The 25274-nt window shown below is 41.1% G+C and overlaps 2 protein-coding genes across 13 annotated transcripts in view; one reads left to right on the forward strand and one right to left on the reverse strand.

Moving 5' to 3' along the window:
* The window catches only part of BICD1 (BICD cargo adaptor 1), a 169430-nt gene that overhangs the window by 94974 nt on the left and 49182 nt on the right, over positions 1–25274 (forward strand). For all 12 annotated transcript variants that reach the window (XM_064654668.1, XM_064654664.1, XM_064654669.1 and 9 more), the window contains exon 3: positions 24577–24729. In XM_064654668.1, the coding sequence (XP_064510738.1) occupies positions 24577–24729 (153 nt within the window). The remainder of the gene's footprint in view (positions 1–24576; positions 24730–25274) is intronic.
* On the reverse strand, positions 1783–4219 carry LOC135414192 (nonsense-mediated mRNA decay factor SMG7-like). The gene is given in 2 exon segments (XM_064654678.1): positions 1783–2028; positions 2030–4219. Coding segments are annotated over 2 exon segments (2124 nt in total). The 5' UTR covers positions 4021–4219; the 3' UTR covers positions 1783–1895.

The raw sequence follows: 25274 nt of genomic DNA on the forward strand, positions 1-25274 counted from the left end.
AGTGGGTGTTCTGAAGTTTAAAAAGTTTCAGAGCATTGGGAAGAAAAAAGAAAACTAGGTAGATCTGTAAACTTAAAATAAGAAACATACAGCCTTGCTGGTGTTTCTGTTTAAGAAAACCTCCTCCTTTTAGCATGTTATCAATAGTAATAAACTCTTTTTTTTTTTTTTTTATGGTCATCTCTAACACAGGGCAGCTGCACCACCTGCCTCCTGCTGAGTGCAGGCTGTGGATTGCCTGGGTGAGCTGAGGACCAGTTTTCAGGAATTCAATGAATACTAATACCTAGCTTCCCACTGCAGCAATCAGAAAGGCAAGGCAAATCAGCCACCAGCTCAGCTTCAGCAACATTTATGTAAATTAATCATTCTTTTACCATTTACTTTGGGGAATCATATTTCCTTTTCAGATCCAATAAATGCATGTTACAAACTGAAACTCTGAAGTTCCTCTACCACAGTCTACATTTTTGTTCTTAGCTGCACTCATAGATAATGATGTTTTACACAGTCAGAATAACCAGTGCTACAGCCTCTGTAACTCGGTGCCCTGGGGTAGAAAGAGCCATGATCATCTATTTAAAGGCAGAATAGTTAGCAAAAAATGTAGGGTTTTGACTACAACTAGAAAGCTCTCTGCTTCCAAAAGTCTCAAATATGTTGGAGATTGTTTTCATCCCTGTTGTCATTTATTTAAAAATCACGGCAATAACTCAGAGTGAACTGGAGAGATAATCTTTCATTCCATCAAGAAGCAAATGCAAAGACTGGATAACCATCCTGTTTTACATATCATATTGCACTGACCCGTTCCTCAGGGGTTGTAAGCAAGCCCAAAACATTAAAACCAAAATAGGCTGGTTTCGTCTTTATTACATGCCTCTGCTTAAAGAAATGTAGCCATGACTGTTTCTTTTTTGTCCAACACTGCAACAAAATTCTGATATATGCTACACCATCCTGCAATGCTGGTCTTATTTCTGAAAGCTAAAACCACAGTCAGGTTTTTTTACATGTATTTAAGTGTTATTGTTTAACAGGATTTTTTTTAATACTGTGTTTTATAAGGAAACTCTGTCTCTTAGTTGTGCCTTGTAATAGTGGAGACAGCTTGAAGCATCATTCCCATCCTAGGTCTGGAGGGTCAAATTATTTTTAAAGCTAGTGCCACAGCTGAAAAACAGTTCAGGCCCTATAAAGGTGTCATTCAGTGGTGTGGTAAAATGGGTTGTGGAAACAACAGTAAAGTAAAATAAAGACATGTCACTTCCTCCACTGAAGCACATAACTCAGGGGCTGCTGGGGTGCAGAGCCATGTGCCCTCTCCTGTTTTTGCTTTCCATCTCCTGTCTGTAATCCATTAGAAACTTCTATTATTTCAGCATGATGGGGGTCAGCTTCTAAACATGATTTATTGCTGCTTTCTCTCATGAATACAGAGACAGAACCTGTGCTTTTAGCTAGGCTGTTCTCCAGTTAAATTCAGATTTTTTTTCCTTGCTCTAATTTTTACTTTATAGTGTAGGATTTTATTGCACAGCCTTGATAGCCTATTATTGTTCAACCAAGGGTGGGGAAAAATAATTAGGTTTGAGAGAGATTGTATATGAAGTAGGCATTTTGATTTTGATTGTTTTGGGAAGCACTTTCATGTTCTTCAGAAGATAGATTTAAAAAAAAATAAATTAGTATTGTCCTAAAGTTTTCTATTTGCTTTTAGGAAATAAGAATAAGCACTGAAACACTGATTTGACCCTTCGGCAATATGATTTGACCCTTGTAATATGAAGTGTCTGTCTCTCTCTCACCCTCACCTTTCCTCCCGTGCTGCAGCCTCTGATGCCTGTGGTGGTACCCTGTTCACACAGCTGGCCAACTGAACGACTGTGATGGTTTCACTCTAGACCTTCCTGGAGACCAGCTTGTAACCAGGAAGGAACTAGGAAAGTGATCACGGAAGTATTCCATGCTATTTGCTGCTGGGAAGGAGGTGGTGTTTGCTGAGGTCCCTGGGTTATTGGCCCTGGAGGGCCGTTGCTGGCTGTAAGGAATGTGGGACTGTTTCCCACCTTGCACCTGGTTTCCTACAGGTGAGTGAGCTGTGGGCTGGAAGAAGGTTCCTGGGACAGAAACGCCACCCAGGAGGGTGTACCCTGTGCTCATGGAGAAAGCCACAGGAGGGGGGACAACATAGGTTGGAGGTGGAAATCCTGGCCGGCTAGGAAGGGGAGGGAAGGCTCCTGGGTGATGAATGGGGATGAACTGGGAACTGCTGGCCTGACTTGGAATCCTTTTATTGTTGTCCTTCTTCCCATCATTCTTAGTTGCCACTATTCCTTTGCTAAAGTCCTGCCTTTCCCTCGCTGCGTCTTTCGGGGGATAAATGGGCCCTTGCTCCCTGTTCAGCTCCCGGGGCTTGATGTTCTCTTTGAACGTGACCATTGGCTTTTCTCTTGCATCACAGTAGTTGCTCAGGCTTCTGCCAGAGGCCAGAACTGACTTGAGTCCAGGGCTCCCATCGGCACACAGTGACTCTGCCACGGATGTCTCCTGCAAGGCGAGACTCTCTTTGGCTTCACTAGGGTCCTCCAGTAACAGCTCTGGGATTTCTGTCACTAACAACAGCTTCCCTGCCTCATTTTCACACTGAATCAACCTCGGCTGATTATCAGCGATCCATTTGCCTGTGAAGATCAGGCGCTGCTGCCGTATCCGACGTTGCTGCCCTTCTTTATCTCCTGTAATTGCCTGGTGGCCTTTGGAAAAATCCAAGTTCCTGAACGAAGGCCTCAGAGCCAGGAATCCTTGCAACTCAAATTCTTCTGGAAGGGGGGTTGCATTTTTACTGGATAGATCTTCTTCATGAGGCTGGAAGCTGTTTAGAAGAGAGATCAGCCAGGGCCATATGCGTCTTTCATCAACCACTGCCTCCTGGAAAACACTGGGCCTAAGTTTCAGCCAGTCCATGGAAACCTTCACAGCTGGAAGAGGATATGCAGCCCCAGAGTCCTCCTGGTAGTCATTTTGTAAAGGACACTTGCACAGAACTCCAAGAAAGGACATGAAGAGAGCCAGGAACTGTGTCCAGCAGAGCTGCTCATCCTGGCTGTAGCTGTGCTGCTCCGTTTCGTTGCTGAAGTCTCGCAGGTGATGCAGTTGGAACAGGTTGATAACAGTGATGTGGACTAACTGCTGAGAATTGAAGGCCTTCTGGAACAACAACCTCTTGAACTGTTCTTCCAGCTTTTCTCGAAGAGGGCTCAGCTTCTCCAAGCTCTTACTCAGATACACATGGCCATGGAATTTAATAAATGCCTTGATGAAGTCAGACACGCTCCATCGAGTCTTCACCTCATCACAACTTTCCAGTGCTTTAGAAAGTGCTTTTTGTAGGTTAGTGGAGGCAGCTGGGAAAGGAAACTTCACAGCAATGCTTCTGCAGTAGTAGAAAATTGTGGTCAAGTGGTCTCCTTTGGAGGAAGCTAGGATAGCCAACTGATTATAAGGCTGACCATTGGAAGGGACAAGCTGAGCTGCACGTCTATAGTACGACTCTGCCTGGCTGGTCTGATTCCTATAGAGAGCAATATCTCCAAGGTGAACAAGGCAGTGCTGAGATAAGGGCCTCCTCCTCCAATCATCCATACCTCCAAGAGAAGGTTGGGTCTGGAGGGGTAGGAATAATTCTCCCTCCGATTGAGGGGGATGCTTTGGCTCCTTCTTTGCGTCTTTTGTAACACTGAATGTGTAGTCAGGATATAAATCATCAAGCGACAATATACCACCGGCCGTTTGTACTGTTGCTTTCTTTTCTCTTGATACTGCTCTATATTCCCTTGGGCGTGCCCCTAGTTCTTTTGGACGTGCTCCTTCCCGTGTAACCGTTTCTTCCTCTCTGGCAGCTGCTTCTTCTCTTCCAATCGCTCCTTCCTCAGTCACAGCCACTTCTTCCTCTCTCGCAGTCGTGCCTTCATCTCTTGCTGTTGCTCCTTCGCCCGTTGCTGCCGCTCCTTCGTCCATTGCTGCCACTCCTTCGTCCACTACGTCTTGTGTGGATTGGATAGGTTCTTCTGTTCCTTCTTCTTCTTCTACTCTTTCTTCTGTGCATTCTGGTTGCGGAGATGGGTCCGTAAGTTCCTTGATCTCCCTTACCCACGTCTTCTTCTTAATAGGGGCAATGATGACTTTCCGGTTCTTAGCTTGAGTCCCAGTTCTAGTGGACTTATTAGAAACGGCATTGACTTCAAGTTGTGTTTGGACCCCAACTTCTGTGAACCTAATAGGGACATCACGGGTTTCAAGTGGCGTGGTTTGGGTTTCTGTGTCGACCTTAACCCTTTGAAGGTGGTCTATGGCAGCTCGATAAGCATTAGTCAGGCCCCAGCACAAAGCGGAGAATTGCATATTCGGATCTTTGTAGGAAAAACACCCTTCTGCCAAACAGTGGGCCATCTCACCAGAATCAAACATTTGTTCTGGTGTGAACTCCCAATTAATGGGGGGTGACACATGTCCTACTAATCTACCGAAATCTCCCCAAGCTCCATGCCACCCGGGGACTGGCCTGTCTGCAGCCCTTTCCAAAGTTCCAGCGAGTCCCTTTGAGGCGTGATCTTTCCTACAAGAGGAAAAGCAATACAACACCATTCTTCCAAGTTTAAGGAGCACTTCCAGTACCTTTATCAATGACAGTACTGTTGCAACAAAATTTATATAGTAATTAGAGCTGATTCTAACCATGGGGATCACCTTTACCAAACCTTCAATGTCAAAATTAAAGAATGGAAGCAATTCGTTCCATCCATCCTCAAGGTCTGGACGTCTCCCTATAGGGTAGCCTAAAACAGGTATAAAGATGGCTAGAATTATAAGACAAATTAATGAAACAGCCATTGTTTTTGTTATTATTTCTTCTTGATCCCAAAACAAACCTTTGTTTATATAAACAAAGTTTTCTTGGCTGCTTTCCCAGACTCTGTCAGTGTTCCCAGACCTGTTCCCAAAACAATAGATTGGTTCGCAAAACAACACCGAGCTTGGCTGTCTTCCCAGAAAATGTTTATCAAAACAAGCCAAACTTAACCAAAATATCCCACTTCTGACACCAAAAATGTTGTGCAAGTTTCGAGCTGGCTTCCCACCAAGTCCCCAAAACTCGACAACAAGGACCCGCTTCCCAGAGAGGGAAGAGAAAAGAAACGACTTAAGCAGCCAAAGTTATAGCAAAAATATATAAATGTATATATATTTCACATATGAGACAGATATATACAATGAGAATACTGTACACCACAACTCCAGAAATCCCAAACAGTTCCCCAAAAAGGGAAGAGGGGGAGGGAGAAGGGAGAAGGACAAAAAGGGACAAAGACTGAGCAAGTCAACCAGCCAACCGAAAGTAAATTAGCAAAATCTCACCACTTCCCTTTGAACAGGCAGGATGGCCAGACACGGCCCAGCGCTCTCCCCTCACACGTGGCAGATAACAGCAGTCACTGTAGGCCTCAGCTCCAGATAAGCCAGACCGAGACAGGGACCCACCGTTCTCGAACCTCGACAGAAAGGAAGAGAGCGAGGTCCCTCCTGCTGGCTTTATTTATACCTCAAGTTACATAAAGGAATAGCATGGAATACTTCCGTGATCACTTTCCTAGTTCCTTCCTGGTTACAAGCTGGTCTCCAGGAAGGTCTAGAGTGAAACCATCACAACAACAAGCCCATTGCAGCACTAGTATCTGGAATTTTCACAATAAAAAGCTTTACTGAAAGATTAAAATGTCATTTATTTAAAGAACTTAAGCTATGCAGATAGATAAAGAATAAACAAATTCTTTTAATAGCAGAGATAGTTTTCCCGAGGTGAACATTTTTCTGTATTTATGTACTTAGTGTTTCTCAGAAGAAGCCTCAAACTTCTTTTAAAACAAATTATTCATCATGTATTATTGTCACATAGTCCAAGCCACATCCCACCACTTCTCTTAAATCCAGCCAGATTTAAGGTACAGTTGTACCGAGATGTTTAACTGTGGTGATGGAGATGTGTCATGGTGTGCTGAGCTCCCTTGTGCGTGGCTGGGCTTTCAGAGGGCACCGACTGCAAGGAATGTGGTCCTAGCTGAGGTTTTCTGTGCTGTCTGGTAGCTGGCTGGCAGCTAGTGATAGTACTTGGGGCTTATTCAAAGAGCATTTTTATCCCAGAGGAGAGGGATGAATTTCCTGTGGCTCCAGCGTGGCTTTTCTGGGAGTGGATAAGCAGGACAGAAGTCGAGTTCTGAGGGGACGTGGACATGAAAGAACAACCAAAGCATTAATAGATCATCATTCCCGATTATGATAATGAATGTTAAGAGGATGTCTCTGGATTGATGGGATGGTAGGCTTTTGTTTGTTTGCCAAGATCACTGCTGTGTAAGGTATGTAGGATTGGTCGTTCTGTGTTTTAAGAGAAGCTAATAAGGGAAAAAACATTCAAAGCTGATACCACCAGGTCTTTTATCAGCCAGGAAGTGGCTTTTCAAACCTCATTCGCTGTTGTTTCTGAGTAAAGGGAGAACTACAGATATGTCTTCTCTCGCAGACTCAAACATCTTTCCTGTGCATTCCCTCCCAGGAGGACTGCATTCCTGTGTTTACCTGTGCATTATTGACTTTCATATATTTTGCAGCCTTTTACTTTTAATAATTTTGTGCCTTACTCTGGCCAGACACTTGCATTTCAACTATCCTCCATGTAAAAATAGCCTGAAGGCAGACTCAGGCATGCACTACATCTTCAACTAAGTTAAGAAATTCCTTATTCAGGGAATGCAGTTGGTTATACCCTTCAGCACTGTGCCATTACAGAAAAATCACCATCCCTCAGCTTTGTGCCCTGATTCCAGGACATTAAACCTCAGAGTTACTGTGGAAAAAACTAATGCAGGATTTGCATTGGAATAAAGTTCTGCAACATGGAAAACATTTCCAGCCTTCTTACATTGCAAGAATTACCCCGGAAGGCTTTTTTTCTCTATGGTACAGAGAGCTGGCTACAAGAAGCATTTTACTTGGTGCCAGCTAAGACTTGAGAAGCTCTGTTCTAGTCTGTGGCCTTATTTGACTTGTTCTTTTTAAATGTTTATGTGAGGAATAGGTTTCTGAGACCCTAAGTGCTGTGCTTTTTTCTTTTTTTCTTCCTTTTTTCCTTATTTTTTTGCTTTTTTTTCCCCAGAATTGGTCTCATCTAGGTATCAAGAGGCATCAAAGACCTGTTTTTCTGCATGGTATATTTACAGATTTTGGCCAAAGTGAAGCCCTAAGGCATCATTGTTGACTTCTGATGAACTAGATCTAATATATATTTACCTCATTGTTTGAAAATTGCTCCTAAAAACTGCTACATGTTTGTGTTTAACTGTTTGCATAGTGGCATGCTAAGTGAAAGAAAAAACAAGGAGATAAAACCCTCAACACCTCTCTTTGAACTAATTTTCTTGTCCTCTGTGTGCAACACTGCACTTAGAGCTCACAAATGAGTTTTTAGCTGCTAACGATAATAGTGATAAAACCAGTTCTTTTTCTGAAAAGGCTGTGCTGTGCTCTGTAGGCAAGGAAATACTCCACTAACTGCTCTAATTAAGGCATTTCTCCTTTGGAACATATGGCAGGATGGGATAAATAGGCAGGAAGAAGGAAGCTTTTTTTCTCTGACCAAGGTATTTTTTTTCCCCCTATGTGTTTCATACAATTGTATAAATTCAAAAAGTGCCCCAAACCAGCCATGGTTTACCTTCTGTGGCTAAGGTTTTGGCTGTCTATAAATGCTGTCACACGTGTTTTGGCTGGGCATACTGACTGTGCTCTAAACTAGTCTTCTTTATTGACAAGATAAAGGTGTATGTGCTGTTCAAGATAATCTTCTCCAAAAGAAAACCCTGCCTACGAAGAAACCAAACCCGACGTAGCTACAAGCAGACTGCACACAGTTCACATTCGTTCTGAATAGTGGTCCTTTAAAAAAGAAAGCCCACGAATTAGCAGGAATGGGGTATCTGCGTATGTGATTTCCTTTTAGAACTACTAATACCATAATGCTGGGCAGTCCATAATATTTGATTCCAGGGGAAAAGAAGTGAAATTTTCTGGCTTACCCTCAGAATATTATATTTCATAGGGGAGTCATTTTCTAATATTATGGAAATTATAAAGATCATCTGGATAAGTGAGGACTAGCAGTTCCTCCTGCTGCCATCTGTTCAGCTCCCTGCCTACTTGGTGAGATAATTTAACTAGTCTGTTCTTATAGTGCACATTTATCTTATTCATATGAGGGGTAAAATACTATGGAAATAAATTCTGTTTGCAATAAGACTTTTTTTTTTTAAATCAAGACATGTTTTGCAGATTTCCTACCTCTGTATATGAAGGCGCTCATTGTTTTGACTGATGATCAAAATTTTGCACTGAGTTTTAAATATGATTTAAGTTCTTAAGGTGTATAATTTTTACAAATTCGTTATAACGAGATGAATTTTTTTCCCCTAATGGGGATGTTGAGGCTCTGAGGCTTAATTTGTAGTATCTGGCTAAGACATCCCCATTTTTAGTAACTGGGGATCCAGTTTAGCTACCCTCTTGCATTTTTTGGTTCTTCTGACACTTAGTGATCTATGTGAGATGGTGGAGAAAGATTGCGTTGCATCCTAAAGCTCAGAAATTCCTGGGATTCTTGTATCCACAGCACTATCTCAAGAGTAGTACTTTTCCTACCTAAGGTTCAAATATTGTAATCTTTTTTCCAGTGTTTCTGGTATTGAAGAGCTTTTAACAGAGGTAGTATGCATCTATTTGGTTCTTCTTTATATCTTGTGAAAGAAGACCCAGACTGTCAGGTACCAACTCTGTTTCACATATATTTTGTGTGCTTAAACACAGAAATAATTAGCAACACTGTATTTCCCCTGATTCCCCTGAGTATTTAAACAACCTATCCTTTTGTTTTGTTATTTGATTACAGAGTATTACAACTGTCTTTCTCTTTAAAGAAAAGTTTTTTCTTTCACTTTAAGAAATCCCTTCTGTATCAACTCTTTTTCTTCCATTTCCCCATTACTTTCAAAGCTGTGTACCAATGCTAAATCCAAGTTGCCAATTCAGATTCTAAGCAGGAAAAATTGCATCACTGGCTTTTGTTCTCCTGTGAAAGCCCATATTAATGGAGACTGCCTTATATAAAACAGTCTCCTTTCACCTTTGAAAACAAAGAAGAGTTCCTGTCTGAAACAAGTACTGCAGCATTTCAGTGTTTTTAGAGACCTGTACTGAGCTTTATCCAGAGCCTTGACTGTCCTTATCAGTGCAATGCACAATCAGCACCAGTGTTGGTGTGATGAAATGCATGGTACTGTCAGAAAATTAAAGTCTGTTTGGAACAGGAGTTCCAATTTTGCTTGAAATCTTTCTTGTCTGTTGGGAAACTTGCAGGCCTACTCTGAAATATGGAGTTTACTGAGTAAAAGCAGTTTCTAAATAAAATAGCAGCTTGGTCAGGGTCAAACAGCAGCCCATCAGAACAGTGCTACAGCAACTCCAGCCCCTTAATGGGATTGGCTGAGGAAAATGTTTAGGCTTTATGCTACATTTATTTACAGAAAGGGCCTGACAGAAGTGGTTGTGATACTGTGAGAAACAGAGTCATGTGATAAAATAATTTTTCAAATTAGAATTTATTATATAGTAGAAGCAAGCAGCGCTGGGTGACAGAAGGAGTCTTGCTCCTAAACCTGCTGCTGTGTATCAGATACACAGTGTGTGTATCTGATATTTATTTCAGACATCTCATATGTATTCATTACATCATATACCTTTTACATCACTATTGCAGGTGTTCAATATATGTTTATTTTTACAGCTAAGACTAATTTGTTATCTCTACGACAAGTTATAAATCCATATGTTCTTCAGCAAAAGGCGCCAGCATGCTACTGACCTGACCTGGTTTGGACATAATTCCTGGGTAGGAGGACAGGGAAAGTGATCGTCTGTTTTATATCTTTATGGGGGTGCAATTAAGTTTTACAATCTGTTTGTTTTTCTTCTTTCCTGAGGTTACATTAACCCATTTGTTTCCTTTGCTGACACGAATTTAGAGTTTATTACAATACCACAGTTTGCTAGGCTAATAACCACGAGTACATCTGCATTCTGTCTAGGTGCTCCTGAAACTCAACTGACATGATTTCTGGGGGACTCAAGAGTGTGTGGAAAAATTATTTAGGATTCAGAGGCTGATGTCTTATCCTTTTGTTCCTATCTGAGAGGAGTCTCCAAAAGTTTCCCATTTAGTGATGAAAGCTGGGAAGGTCCACAGGGAAAGGCACAGTCCTTACTTTCTGAGGACCAAGGCCAGAAATGGATTTTTAGCTTAAACTTGAGGCTTTGAACTGCACACAGAAAGAAATCCGTACCTTCATGGAAACCCAGGGATTTTGGCTTAGTGCCTCCCACACAATTAACGTCTCTGATTCGTGATGGGGATTTTCTTTTCCTAAAGCAGCTCAGCTCTCTTCCCTGTGCTTGCTGCAGCTCTGCCACTCCTGCAGCAGACACTAAACTGCTGCAAAGTGATGGCCACCATACTCTGGAACATTAAAATGGGTAGCACTTTAATTTCATATACTGGGGCAGTTTGGCCACTTGGTCTTAAGGAGCTTCCATCAGTTGAGGGAGGATGAGGGCAAAGAACAGGCAGGTATGGCTGCAGGGTTAATTTTTTCTCCTCATTGTTTCTGGCTTTCTCAATAGGCAGTTGCACTCTGTACAGGCTGAACAAAAATTACAGAAGCTTTGATGTGATCAAAAGTAGAGTGTTAGACAAGGAGTAATACACTGCCAAAAGGTGTGATTACATCAGAAGTTCTGTTGGGGTTTTTTTTTTCCTATTCTGCCCTTCTGTTAAGCAATGTCCTACATTACACTGCACAGAGAGCATGGTGCAAGTGTATAAGTGTGCTGTGTATCCAGTGACCCATATATATATTTATGTGTAGGTACACAAGATCAGAAAGATGCCAAATCTGTTCTTTGGTTGAGATGCTGGGTAAACTCAACCTCAGGATAACAATGAAGAGCTGAAGGAATTGTTATCAGCCCGGATTGTCTTCACTGTAGACACTGGTAGCAGCATTTCAATGATGAAAAACCTGAGAATAGTCCACAGCTGTAGGTATGACATAGAATATATTGATCAATTACCAAAGGGAAGTTCATAAATCTCATCTTAGTCCTGTTGCTTGTCTGAATTCTGACCTAGTTCAAGTGTGATGTTGTTTTTTCTCCCTGAGGATGGCTGTCATTTTACTAGATTGATTATTCTGCTGTACTTTTTTGCAGTGTAGCACTGAATTCAGTTGTGCTGTATCAAGCCATTGGGATTACAACAGAATAAGAACTGTAAAACTTGCATTTAAATAGTTATTTGATGAAATTGATGTTGAATTTCATTAGAAATGGTGTTACATCAAGATCTTAGTTGAGTACTCTAAAAATTCTGAGGAGATTTAAGAACACTGTAATGAACTTGGAGCCATCCTCTAATGTTTTGTTATATTTTATATTAAAAATCAGTTAGAAGAAAACAAAGGGAGCATGATCTATCATTCAGCAGTGGTCTGCTGGGATGGTAGGAAGCAGAGGGAGCAATTAAGACTTTGGAGTGCAAACCTTCACTACCATGGAAGTTTCTTAGCAGTATCTGGAGATTCACAGTCCAGCACTCCAGTGTCACACATGAGTGCCCTTATACCTCGGGGGCATTGCTGTTGAGGGCTGGGTGGGGAAGCTGTCATGCTGCCCTCACCTCCCCCAGGTGATCAAACCTGCCAGGGCTGGGCAGTGGGGTCTGGCATCCCCCCCGCCCCCCCTCTCACCCAGCTGTCACTGGCAGGCTTGAAGGCTTGAGCAAAGGCTGAATTCAGAATTTGGAAACACTGATATTGAGATAGAGAAGACTTAAGTGAACATATCTTTGAAATTCAATGTTTTCCCCTCTACTTTCCACATGGACATGTTTTTTCTAGATTGCCATAAATGTGGAAAGAAAGCAGTTCCTCCTTTGTCAAGGTCCTTGAGTGCAACTTGAGCGAGGACAAGAAAACTGCTTCCCTTTCTTGCTAACTTGGAACTCCACTGCAGCCCAGCTCCAAGAGCTTCCCAGTCCCTTTGCTCACATGTGCTATAATGATCATCGAGACTCGGTATTAGCCACAAGATGCTGGCCTCCTCATGCCACAAGGTGTTTATAGAAAATTATCAGTGCTTTAGTGAACATTATCTTTAGGTTACTGAAGAGCTGTTTGAAGCTTTTTTTTGTGGGTGTTCCCAATTCAGTTCTTTTATCCATATCTTATTATCAATAATCTGTTTTAGCAGAAGTCTGTATCAGGCCTACACCCGTTGTGAGCCGGGTGAGAGTCCAGTAGAAACAAATCATGAAACAAAAACTGCAGTTGTTTTAAGGGGGAATATAAGAGAGTAGGAAAAAAGAGAATTAAACATAATTTTAATATCCATACGTGAACAATCCCATAACTTGCCTGATATTTTACTCACAGAGTAAATACAGAATTTTTTGGCTTTCTTTTTTTTTTTTTTCCATTTTGATGCATTGCGGGCAGTTATATAGTATTCAGTGTTTATTCAATTCCCAAAGGAATAATTTAATTCTAAAGCTTTGCAGCCATAGGCAACATACTTCAATTATCTCTGTCAGAGTTACGGTATTAACAGTCAGCCCTTGTACTGTGTTCTTATGGCATACATCTGTATTTCAGTTCTGCATGCTAAGCAGCAAGAATCTTCTTTGCTCAGCCTTTTAAGGAGAAGATAGGAAACTGTCAACATAAAAATTACTGCTGCTGACTGTAATATATATATATATGAAGTAAATATGTGAGATTTACAGTCTGTATTAAAATTAAAAAATAAAAAGGCAGATTGTAAAAGCCAAGATCAGGTTTGAGATTAATTTATACTGAACTGTTAACAGTACTATAGTGTTACAGACACGATTCATGAGTACAGGTATTTTCACTGCCCATATCAATAAATTCAAGTAACCTTCAGTGCAGTTTACCTTATCAAATCTTCTATGTAGACATTTGTATTCATGAATCACCATGTGCACTGTAATGAGTAAAAATTATGTGTAAAATTCAGCCCTAAAGGATGTAGTTTATGGACGAATGAGGTACTTATCTTTGGTTGTATTTGCCACCTAAGTCACTCAAATAAGTGCTCTAAAATAAAAATCCTAAATCTTTGAGGAAAAAAAGTCATCAAGCCATTTTCATATTTTTAATATTAATCAACTGCTGTTTCTGAATTGATGTTTCTGTTCATGCCACACAAGAATGAGTGGGAGTGGGTGGATGCTCTGCACACAAGGTCAAATAAGCTGCAAAATGCTGTGCTGCTTTTTGCAGCAGATGGGTAATGTTACATGGATTTTAATTACTGCAATTGCTCCTGGCTTTGAGGAAATACTCTCCCTTAATAATGACTAAATTGGCCACATAATTATATTTAAATTTTGTGGCACAGATGTGTTTGTTTAAAGATGCCATGCCTCTGCCCTTCTGGAGAAGAAGGAGAGTTACTGAAGTTTATCTTTCTTGTTGGTCCTCCTTTCATAGCAACTCTTTATACTGTACTGATATTTTTCAAGGGGAACTTGAAAGAGCCTGTCGTCATTGGGAGGGTGGTGGGTGCAGATTGACAAAGAGCTTTTAAAACACCTCTGCAGCTGACAATCTGCAAGAATAATTTTGTCGAGGAAAGCTTTGCTATGAGCATGGGTTTATGGAGCTCCTTTGATGCTGAGCTCTTGCAGCTCCTCTGCAGCACAATAGAGAATGTACCAGCAGATGACCAATTGAAACAGATTTGTACATGTGAATAGTTTCTTTGTATCCTTTGGCCACTTATTCACATTACTTTCTAGAAAGTATTAAAGGTTTCTTCTTTATTTCTTTCAGTATATTTCTCCTCTCCCAGTCCACCGTGAGGAACCGTGAAGGAATATAGTGTTAATTGGGGTCTCCTATTCTTCTTCTTTCCTCTTCTGCCCTGCCCTGCCATCTAGTTTGTGTTGTCCTTAATTGCCCATCTCCTTGTATGTCGTGCAAGGGCATCCAACGAGTTTGCTCTGTGATGGGAGCTGTCTGGAATCCTCATTTCTTATGTGCCCTTCTGGTTGTAGAGGAGAGAGAGGTGGCTGAAGATGGATACGGTGGTCAAATGGAAGTCTCCTGCAGGGAGGAACAGATGCGTTTATTTTCCTGCCTCCTGTGTGTAGGAGAGGAAATGCTGTTTTCCTTTTGCAGTGTGAAAGATTCTGATTCAGATTAGACATTCAAAAGAGATCTTTGACAAAGCCAAAAGTAAAGCCAGGAAAGTTTCTGGGAAAGGTGATGCTTTCTGTCATTGGAAGTATTTGAGAAGAGATTAGACAGATACCAGGGATGACATAGATGTAGTTGCTCCTATCCTTGGAAAGGTAAATGGACTAGAAGCTGCCGAGGGGCCCCTTTGAGATCCATTTTTTTATGATTTTTATGATCTTTGGTGAGCTGAGGATCAGGATTAATTACATGTCTGATTAATTTGAGCTCAGCCCACTACTAATTTAGCTGCACTGTCCCAGGGACCAGATTTATTAGTGCTGCTGCCCAGCCTATCAACACACTCAGCTTTCTGAGCTCTCCCACAGCGCTGCAGCACAGCTCTCCTGCAGCAGGAGAAAGCAGAGGCATTTGCTCACAGACATTGATATTGCGATTCTTAGCTGGTGTTTACAGGACCAAAGATTGGCTTGGTATGCAAATTGAAAAGAATCAGAGCTTGAGCAGTATTGTAACACAGTGCAGGATGGGGATGCTGAGCTGAGAGCCTGGGCCTGCCACGTGCATCTCTCGGCAGCATGGTTTGATTACTGGTATAAGGAATATAAGGAAGGTAGGATTGACCTAGCAGTGAGCTGTAATTAAAATAGCTCCAAGTCCTAAGGAGGGGAGACAGTTGCCATGGGGAATGGAAAGCTTAGTAGGAGTGTAGCTCTGTGCCTGAAACCTGGGAGAATGCCCAGCATGCTCGGAGATGGGTTACTACAGGGAGCACTGAAACCCATTCTGACATCAAACATTAGAAGAAAGCAATGTGAAAACAAGCAGTCAATAAGCAGGGACATATTTTTCCATACCAACCAAGCATAATGAGGCCTAAAATAGTAAAGCTCATCCCTCTTACTTGTGTGCTTTGGTGTCTTTTCTCTTTCTTCCTTTCCACCCTCAGGAGTTCACTTTACTGCTCCTGGCTCCTCAGCATTTCAGTGCATACAGTGAAATCTTAGTCCTGCTGGAGGCAGTATTAATTTTGCAGTTTACGTCCATGGGAATGGGTTTCCACCTCTGGAACTTGGAACAGATCAGATAGTTGTTGCTGAGCAGTAAGCATATCCAAATTAGAAATGGCATGTTTTCCTATTCTCTACCTCCTGCTAGCACCAGTGCCTGTGGGTCCACCCTGTCAGCAGTGTCAGGGAGCATAAATACCATTAAAACTAATTTTTTTTGCTTGTTTGTTTTTTTATGGGATGGCTTCCTGCCCTTGATCTGGCTGATGATGTGAAAGCTAGTGCTGGCCCATGGGAGGGTCAGGACCTGGGAGCAGCAGCTGTGGGACTGCTTAAACTGATCACAGACCTGCACCCTGTTAGCACAACTTCTCTTTTGTTGGCTAGCCAGTGTCCCTTTGGGTCTGGAAGGAAATTTGGCATTTTGGACCTGACAGATGGCCTCTCAAAGAGATACATATAACTGGCAGATGCCTCTCCTAAGCGATCAGTTAGGCTTTAAAACCAGCTCTTGGCCTCTTGATGAGCTTGAAAAGGCCCATGCAGCTTCTCCATCAAAAAGCTTGCCTTGAGGCATTGTCATGTAGAATCACTGCTGTTGGCTTCTTAAATTGCAGATAGGAAGTGACAACCTCATAGGAAAGGTTGTAATTGGGGGAAAAAAATACAAATTACCATTCAGTCCAAAATGATCCATATCCACCCCTTTCTTTCCTTCCCCCCCCCCCCCACCGCCCCCGTCAAATGTGATAAGAGCAATTTGGGTTTGGTATCTTTATAATAGTACTTAGCCAGCCACAAGGTAATTGGTGATATAATGGCAACAGCCCTTGCTTCAGAGAGTGCAAACTCAAGTATTTGTTACTCAGGCACTATTCAGCACAGTGGGAATAAGGAGACAAAATAATTCAGCTAAAGCGTGATATTAAGAAGTAGTGCCCTGTCCACCTCTGGCTACATAATCCCATCCTGTGCTTCTCATCCCAACCAGAGCCCATCCTGCTCCCACAGCAATGGGGTTGGGCAGATGGCAGCAGTAGCACAGCATGGAGCAAGCTGGTGAAGGGTCTAGAGCATAAGTCTTATGAGGAGCAGATGAGAGTTGTTTAGCCTGGAGAAAAAGAGGGTCAGGGGAACCTTACTGCTCTCTGAAAAGGAGATTGTAGCCAGGTGGAGGTCAGATTCTTCTCCCAAGTAATAAGTGATAGAACGAGAGGAAATGGCCTCAAATTGCATCAGGGAAGGTTTAGATTGAATATTAGGGAAAACTTCTTGACTGAAGGGGTTGTCAGGCACTGGAACAGGCTGCCCAGGGAAGTGGTTGAGTCACAAATGCTGGAGGTAATTAAAAGACATGTAGGTGTTGCACTTAGTGACATAGTTTAGTGGTGGACTTGGCAGTGGTCCATGTGATGGTGATGAAAGATAATCAGGTCTCTGGTCTTCATGTGCATCCTCCCCCCACCAAAACACCCCGTCCTTGCCATCAGAGGGACAGTGTGGTTTGCCATGCGGATATTGCAGGAGGAGCTGTCTGGATGCTCACATAGTTAATGCGTTCCAGAGATGGGGGAGCTGTGATGATTGTGATGACTTTGGTGTACATCAGCCTTTCTGGGACACTCGATTAACAGTTGAACTTGAGGGACTCAGAGGTCTTTTCCAACCTAAATGATTCTATGATTCTATAAGCAGGAGTGGGACTGGCCTTTGGAGTGTGGGTGAACATGGTTTTGTCCATTGGTACCTGGAGAAATTTGAAAGCCAGTCTAGGCCTGAATTACCTGTGGGGAGTGCTGTGTTTGCAGAATATTGTTATCAGCCTGCTCCAAGGCATGGATGTGTCATCATCTTTCTTTTACCCAGTATGGAATTTAGAAATAAATTCTCCCACTTCTCAGATATGTTTAGTGCTACTAGAGCTGCGGGAGATGGATGAGTAGCAGAGTTTTAAATTTAAACAAAATGACATCCAAAATGTCCTCCTTATGGCAAAACTTCTTCCAGCCAATTGATATTTTGCCATTTGCAATGATCATATGTCCATATATGATGTCATTCTGTAGATACGTGGAAGGATCATATGAACTGAACTGTGCTGTAACCCTGGAGTCTGGATTTTCCTTCCCACTGTTTTGATAAAGCTTGGTTTGGTGAAGTTTCTCTTCCTTTGAAGGAATTAAGGATATTATGGCAGTGTTTGTTACAGAGTGCTAATATTAATTGTAACTAATTATAATTAATACATTAACTGATGAGTTATGTATAATTAATGCAGGAATATGAGTGCATTAATTGCTATAAATGCAGTCAAATCAAACAATTATTTTTCAGATAACATGCATAATTAGACATTTGTTGTTCATATCAGTTTATAAAGAAGTTATTATCCTATTATGTGGCCATGATATTCAACAGGAAAATTTAATACCTATACTACCAGAACATTCCTTAGTTCTACCTTTCTACATATACTTGTATATAAAAGTCAATAAAATAGCTACTTTGTAGGGATTTATATGTAGGAGGATTTATTATGGGTTTCAAACTCTGTGATAAGTACATAAATGGGCCATTTAATTGCCGTTGATAGAAATTCACTCTGCTTCTTTAGATTTAGCTATTCCAATTAAATGCATTGAACATTTCAGATGACTAAATTATTAGATGTATTGTAAATGCTTTATTTAAGACCCGTTGCTGGTGAAGGAATTTGAAACATACATTATCATGATCTAGCTTCTATTTAATATGCTGTAGCCAACAAATATATGACTTTTTTCATCCTTGTCTTTGATAGTGCTGTCATTCTGCAAGTAAATCCATGGAAAGGAAAGATTAAAGGTACCTAAGGTTATGCTACAGATATATTTTCAGAAATATCTTGTGCATAGTAGTATGTCTGGGTTGTGGGTTTTTGTTTTTCTTCCTTGTTTTGAGACAATGAGTGATATATCTAAAGCTGAGGAATGTCAGAATTGTACATAATTTCAAAATTTAGTAGTTTCTGGCTTTGGACAGTGGGAGCTGTATTGCATTTATGTTCTTAAAGCAGTATGCCAGTACAACTGCTTAGAGCAGATACAATATAATGAACTCTAGTAAAGCCACCTGAATGAAACTTTTGGAAGGATGAGATCAGACAAATTCAGGTTAAAAAGAAGGGTGCAGACTTCTAACAGTGGTGAAAAAGAATATTTGAAATAATTTATTTTGTGATATAGAGATATCTATATCAATACACTATATAGTGTATTGAAAAGAAAGTAATAATAGTTCTGTAAGAGGTGCTCCAGCCCTTCTTAGCTGGGCATCTACATGTATGAATGAGGAGGACTGGGCTGCAAACTCTGCAAAAGGGTCAGACCAGGTGGCATTAGGTCATCTACAAAATCTCTTTATGTTTTTAAATATACCTGGAAGCGTGGAAAATGTCATTCTTTCAGTTCAAGTTAAGTATTACTGTATATGAGGGAGGGAAACTTTAAGGCTAGTTGAGAGGACTCTGCGGAATTAAAACACTTGATGGCAAATAAAGAAGATGATTTTCGCTCTTCTATTGCTTGTGGAAATGATATGACTTTCCTAATTTTTTTAAATTAATGGTAGCAGGTGGCTAGGTTTCTTTTCACTGACTCTTGTCGGTGCGATCTTTAAACCACCGAAGCTCTGAGTTTCTCTGGACTTGCCCTGATAAGCTTCAATAAACAAAGTATGAGGGAGTTGAAGATCGGATCTTAAATTTATGGTCCTTCAAAGACACGCTGGAGTAACCAGAAGGTACAGAGGAGATTAACAAAGACATTACAGCTTGAGGGTTGGAGACTCTCTGTCTGAGGAAGAATGATAAGAGGACCAAAGCATTCAGACCAAATTAGCATTGAGGGTGAGAGATCAATAGCCAATAAAGGTTAGAATACTAATTAGTGAAGAGAATTCTGTAACTTAGAACCAATGAATGTTAATTTCTTTGTTTGCTAAAATGTATAAATATGTGAAAAGCCTTGAAAGGGATACATGTAGCTGGAATGATTTGCTACATATCTCTGGCCAGAATAAAGTAATGCCTGGCTCACTAATACTTAAAAGGCAGTATTGGAGGGTTTCATTTCTTCCTGAAGATTTTCAGTGACATTGCCACTTTCGTCCTCTCTTCTCTCAGCCCCTGTTAAATTGTATTTTCAATGATATCACTATTACCATTCTTCATAAAAAATATATATTTTATTTTCCTCTGCAGAGTAAAGTAAACATGACATACAAATTTACAGTGAGACTTGTCAACAAACACATGAGATCACGGATATTAGGCTGAGCATAAACTTTCTATTATATTCAATTTACTGCTCATGCAATAAAATTGTCATCAGATCAAATGGGATTTTATACTGCCTCAGCTATAATACAATGCTATAAAATTACAATTTTACTGTTGTTCTCTTACTCTTTTGTGAGTTAAGAAAATTAAAAAGTTACATACACCATCATGCTATGGCTTGCATAGTCTAACAAAGAAGAAGGGGTTTAGTCTGAATAGTTTAGAGTTTATAATTAATTGATGATTATATGGCTGTTTTTCAGTGTGAAAAATATTATGTTTTGCTGCAGTAAGAACCTTAAATCTCTTAATGAAAATTTGAATGAATGGAATGTATGGGAAAAGCTCAAATAGTGGTTCTCCAATTTTGTTTGGAATAAAAACTAGTAGACAAAACCCAGAAATACAAAAAAGCCCTTTATGTACTCCAACATAGGGGAGAACCACAATAGTTAATGGAACTGCATTCACTTTCTAAAGAAGTCTTCAAAACACTGCCACTTTCCAACAAGTTCAGTTTATTTGTTCAGAGTTCAGGAAACCAAAAGCCATTGGACTTCAGTGCTCACCTTGGAGATGAGAGTACCCAGCTTCAGGTCTCTCTTCCTTGCCCAGTTTGCTTTCATTAGGTGTATTGACAGGATACAAGCATAACAAGTGGCTTCCTAGGGCAGCATTGGGGGTGTTCTGACATGAAAATTAACCTGAGGGCATCATGCAGTTTTTCATAGTTCTTTCTCATAGTTTTCAACATAAGCCATTTGCATTCGTTCATTTTAAAGTACCTTCTTGCTTGCAATTAATTGATATTAGACAATGTATTACAATGTACCCACACACCATTATTACAATGTGCTCTGCTTGTAGCGTATGAAATACAGCATTTTAAAAGTCTATGCTGAATCAAAAATGAATAATATATTCATATACATTTCATTTAATTTGCTAAGAAGTACAAACTTTTTATATTCCACTGACGCTCAGAGACCTGTCAGGTTTGAAGTGATGGTTGGTACTATACAGACATGATCCTTGCCTCTGCTAAACCTAGAGATGTCTTTCACTTTTCATATATGGTAATCCTGAAAATATATACAAGCACTAGCAGATAGGTGAGCTGAACAGACTTTATCTCAACTGAGCCTTCTATTTCTCATTTCTCTCGGTCTGTTCCATTATGTGTACGTTCATTAGACGTGCTATGTGACTGACATCTTTCACAATTAGTGCTCATGTATAATGAGATGCAATGCTGACAAGGACTCTGTTGTTTTCTATAGCTTCACTGAAAGGCCTTTTCCTTCTTCCTTGGCACTGATCCATTAAAACCGTTGCACCATGTTCAGCTGACGACTAGGACTGAAAATAATTTTCAGCCATTAAAACATTGCTCATGTATCATCAGCTCCACCTCTTGGATTAATTTGGTTTTTACAGATCCACTACACAGTTCATAGGGGAATTCACTCTGGAAATGTAAAAAGTCCTGAGGCAGTGCCCTAATAAAAGCATCTGGCTCAATTCCTCTTTCCTGCAAGTTTAATGCTCAGTGCTTGATTACCAGTAAAGTTTAATTACAAATTATTTCACAAATAGTATGGGTTACATTGTCCTCTAGTGGCTCATATAGATAACTGCCCTGCTGACAAACTCCTTTTGCCTTGTGTTTTTAAATCCTCTCATATTCTTTTCATAGAAGTCCAAGTCACCTCGGAAGAGGCCAAATAAAAAGTTTGCATCTTACTCCCACTGTATCAGTACATCAAGCTCCCTCCTCTATAACTGTAGATGTTCTGCTAAAGAAATACGTATTTTAAATAGTTCAAAATAACAATAGAATTGTGAGAAGATAATGTATTTAATCAGAGCATTTGATGAAAACGAATACATCCTTCTTACTAGCAGTAACAGATAATAAATTCAACATGAATTTTTTTTAATAGGTTCAGGCCCAGTTCTTCCAGAAAATATATAGAGGTCTTATGTAAAGGAAATCAGAATAGCCCTCCAGCATGTCCTGTGGCTACTCACTTGAAAACCTCAATAATGTCAGGCTTTTGCTGAGTAACATGGAATCGGCACCTCTTACGGGAAGCAGTGAGAGCACTAGAGCACTTTGCAGCATAATGCAGATGTTTGCAAACAGGAGAAGGAATCCGGAGCATGGGGAATAACTCCAGGGTGTTTGAAGTGACAAACTGTACATATTACATTACTTTGAAAAGGTGAGACCGTATTCTGTAATGTGCTGAGTTTATCTGTGGCAGAGCAGTGGAATTACTTCCAGCAGAGGCCTTGGCCCTGGCCATGGGAATTGTGGCGGGCAGCGCTCGGGCAGGCATGGCAGATGGGATGCTCCAACTGGCGAGCCTTCCTTTTTCCTACTGTTTCCTTCTTGGTGAAATGCCATGAGTAATGACAAATAGAGGTTGCACTGCAAAGATAATTTCTCTGTGTGTAAGAATATTAAGAGAACTATAAATGGTTCTTTTTATACCTCCAAGGTTATGTAGGAAGCAGCAGTTACGAGTGAAGAAGAAATGTGGTTGCTCTCTTAAGGCAGCGGTGGTGCACTCCAGAAAGGTGGTAGCTCATGTTTTCTGTTGCTGTTTGCAGTAACAGGAGAGACAAAGGAGTAGTTGGACCTTACAGAATTAATTTTCAAGGCTTTTTCAAAGTAGCATGCCTTGTACTCAATAGGGAAATATTATATCAGAATTCTGTAAAAATACTTGGTTCACATCCTCCATTTCTGACCACCTTTTTCATTCATCCTGTTTAGAATAATAGAGTGGTTTGAGTTGAACAAGACCTTAAGAATCATCTAGTTCCAACTTCCTGCCATGGACAGGGACACCTTCCACTGGACCAGGGTGCTCAAAGCCACATCCAAACTGGCCTTTTGGAGAGGCCTTCTTTTCACTCAGCAACGTTGATAGCAGATGCAGTTTGGATCACGAGCAGGTCTGTCCTGGCTGGTGCTGGTGGTGAGCTCCCCCCAAGGAGGTGCAGGCAGCACTGCTGGGAAAGGCTGACTGAACAGAGCTCCTCTGGACTCCTGTCAGGAGGCTCCTTCTCCCAGGACTCCTGTCAGCATTGGAGAGATGTCAGACAGTTCATTCCCTGGGCTCATCATCCTCCAAACACTGAGAGAGTTGCAAAGCAGCTTAATTATACTTGGCATTTGGTGTTGTCCACGTACTACCTCAGACTTGCACATGTACCCACACCTAGCAAGAGTAAGTACTGCCACAGTTGGGGATGCACTGGCAGAAACAAAGCATTTAAAGGCAGCCTGGGGGTATAAAATACCTTCACTTTGTGAAATCAATTGTGCTGCTCCTCTTACATCACTCAGAGGTTTATTGGGCAGTGATAGATGCAGGAATATTTACACAGAGTTATTTTATCTGCTGGTCTGTGACTCTTCTACCACTGGGGATCTTTTCAGTTGCCCTCAGATAAGAAATTAGGTACTTTCTTTATTTCTTCTTAATTAGCTGCCAGGAGGAGGGTGATGGTTTTTAGTTTTCTCTAACAGAAAGGCTTCATTTTTAAAAGGACTTTGCATCAATGTGTCTTGCATCAACATATTTTTTTATGCTTTGCAAAGTTCTTCTCTGGGGTTTTGTAATTATTTATTTAACCTAGATGCTAACCAAACTTGTATTTATCCTCAATTCAGAATGTGGAGTTTTATCCTCCAAGTACCAAGACGGTGAGTTATGCGAATTGATCAGTTTAGAGCTCCCTGACTACAATTTCTGCTGTAATGATTTGTTAAACATTTATCTTTTTCTTCCAGGTAGCTATCAGGCCTGGTAGCTATCAGTGTGGAGGGGTTGCCCTCCCTCCACACTGGAATCTTTTGCAGAAACCCATTATTGCTTCCCAGGTGTGCTCCTTCTGACATCCCAGCAGTGACAGTGCTCCATCCATAAAGTCTCTCCACCAGCTGCTGTGGCAATGCTAAGGATTCTCCTGCAGGCAGGAATGTGACTGATTACACCTATTTCTATTAATCAGACAAATGCAGGCTTCTCTTCAAAGCAGGGTGGGAGGTTGCTCCTGCCAACCGACTGTATCAGTCACTGTTCTCTTCCAGCTGTGTTAATTCCATCTTCCTGTAGTGGATTTTACATCGTGGTTATGCCAGCAGAGTCTTTCCTGAGCGACCTGACCCTTGATGTCAAACTCAGTCAGAGCTGGAACCTGATGGAAGCAGTTTTTGGTGAAACTGATCCCTCACGCCCTCCCTCGTAAGGCTGCCTGGACACTGTATGGGCTAATGGGAGAAATAAAATGGTGACCTTGTGTGCTCTTGAGCACTGAGTGTAATCCTGCTCAGCACAGGCATGTGTTTGTCAGGTTTTCTGACAAGTGCTTTCCAGCTGTCTGCCTGCCTGCGTGCCTCTCGAGTGCCTGCAGATACAAATGTGTGAGTGCACCTTGCTCCATAGCAGATGTCTTTACAGGGTGGATGACAGTACTCACCGCTTTTCTGCATGAATGTAGAAAGCATCCTTTGGTGGAAAACAGGTGGTAATTTTATTTAAACCCCACTGCATTGTAGAGCAATGAAACTGATGAGATGCTAAAGCTTTGCCAGGTTTTCTGTTTCAGTAAGCACCTAATCTTGGAACTGTTTTAATCAGGCTTCTTTTTCAGATGTTCTCATTTCAACATTGCCACCACCCACCTGAAATTATTGCTTGGCCTCAGATTAATAGGTGATGCCATTTTGATATGCACTGTTAAATCATTTCTATTTGAGGATTAGTCTTTTCTTTGGTGTTTTCTAGGGATGGTGTTCATCATTAAAGGGCCTGTGCATGAATGGTGATGTACTTGTGTTTTCTTTTGTCAGAACAACGAAATGGTGGAACTACAGAGGATACGAATGAAGGATGAAATTCGAGAGTACAAGTTCCGAGAGGCGAGACTCCTGCAGGACTACACAGAGCTTGAAGAAGAAAACATCACTTTACAGAAGCTGGTGTCCACACTGAAACAGAATCAAGTAAGTATCAAAAGACTCAAGGCACTGTACTGTAAAGTGACACCATTTTCTCCAGTTTCCGTAATGTGATCCTGTAAAGCAGTGATAGAAGTTTCGTTGTATGGTTTTTTTCAGTTGGGTTTTTGCTGATCCCTTACTCTAAGACAGTGTTACTTGCCACTTTTGAAATATAGGGAGGCCCTTAGCTCAGTTTTGAAAAGTTCTGGCGAAATATTTCATTGCAGAGCTATGTAATCAGAGGGGAATTTTTAAAATACATAGAATTGCATCTTTTTGCTTCCTGCTTTTCTTGTCCTCCTTCCCTGCACACTGAACTCCAGTGCCCGGTGGCAAAGTTCTGCCCTCCATTTCCTCTTAGTTGGTTTCCTGTACATTGTTTCCTCTTCTGAAGTGTAGAAGAGGGACAATAATCCTCTCCTCCTCTCCCCTTCTGTCCCCTCCCCTCTCTTTCTTTTCTTTTTTCTTTTCCCTTCCTTCCCCTTCCCCCTTCCCCTTTCCCTTTCTCTTCTTTCCTTTCTTCTTTCTTTCTTTTCTTTTCCTGCCTC

Source organism: Pseudopipra pipra, chromosome 5 (assembly GCF_036250125.1).
Source record: "Pseudopipra pipra isolate bDixPip1 chromosome 5, bDixPip1.hap1, whole genome shotgun sequence".
Classification (NCBI taxonomy): domain Eukaryota; kingdom Metazoa; phylum Chordata; class Aves; order Passeriformes; family Pipridae; genus Pseudopipra; species Pseudopipra pipra.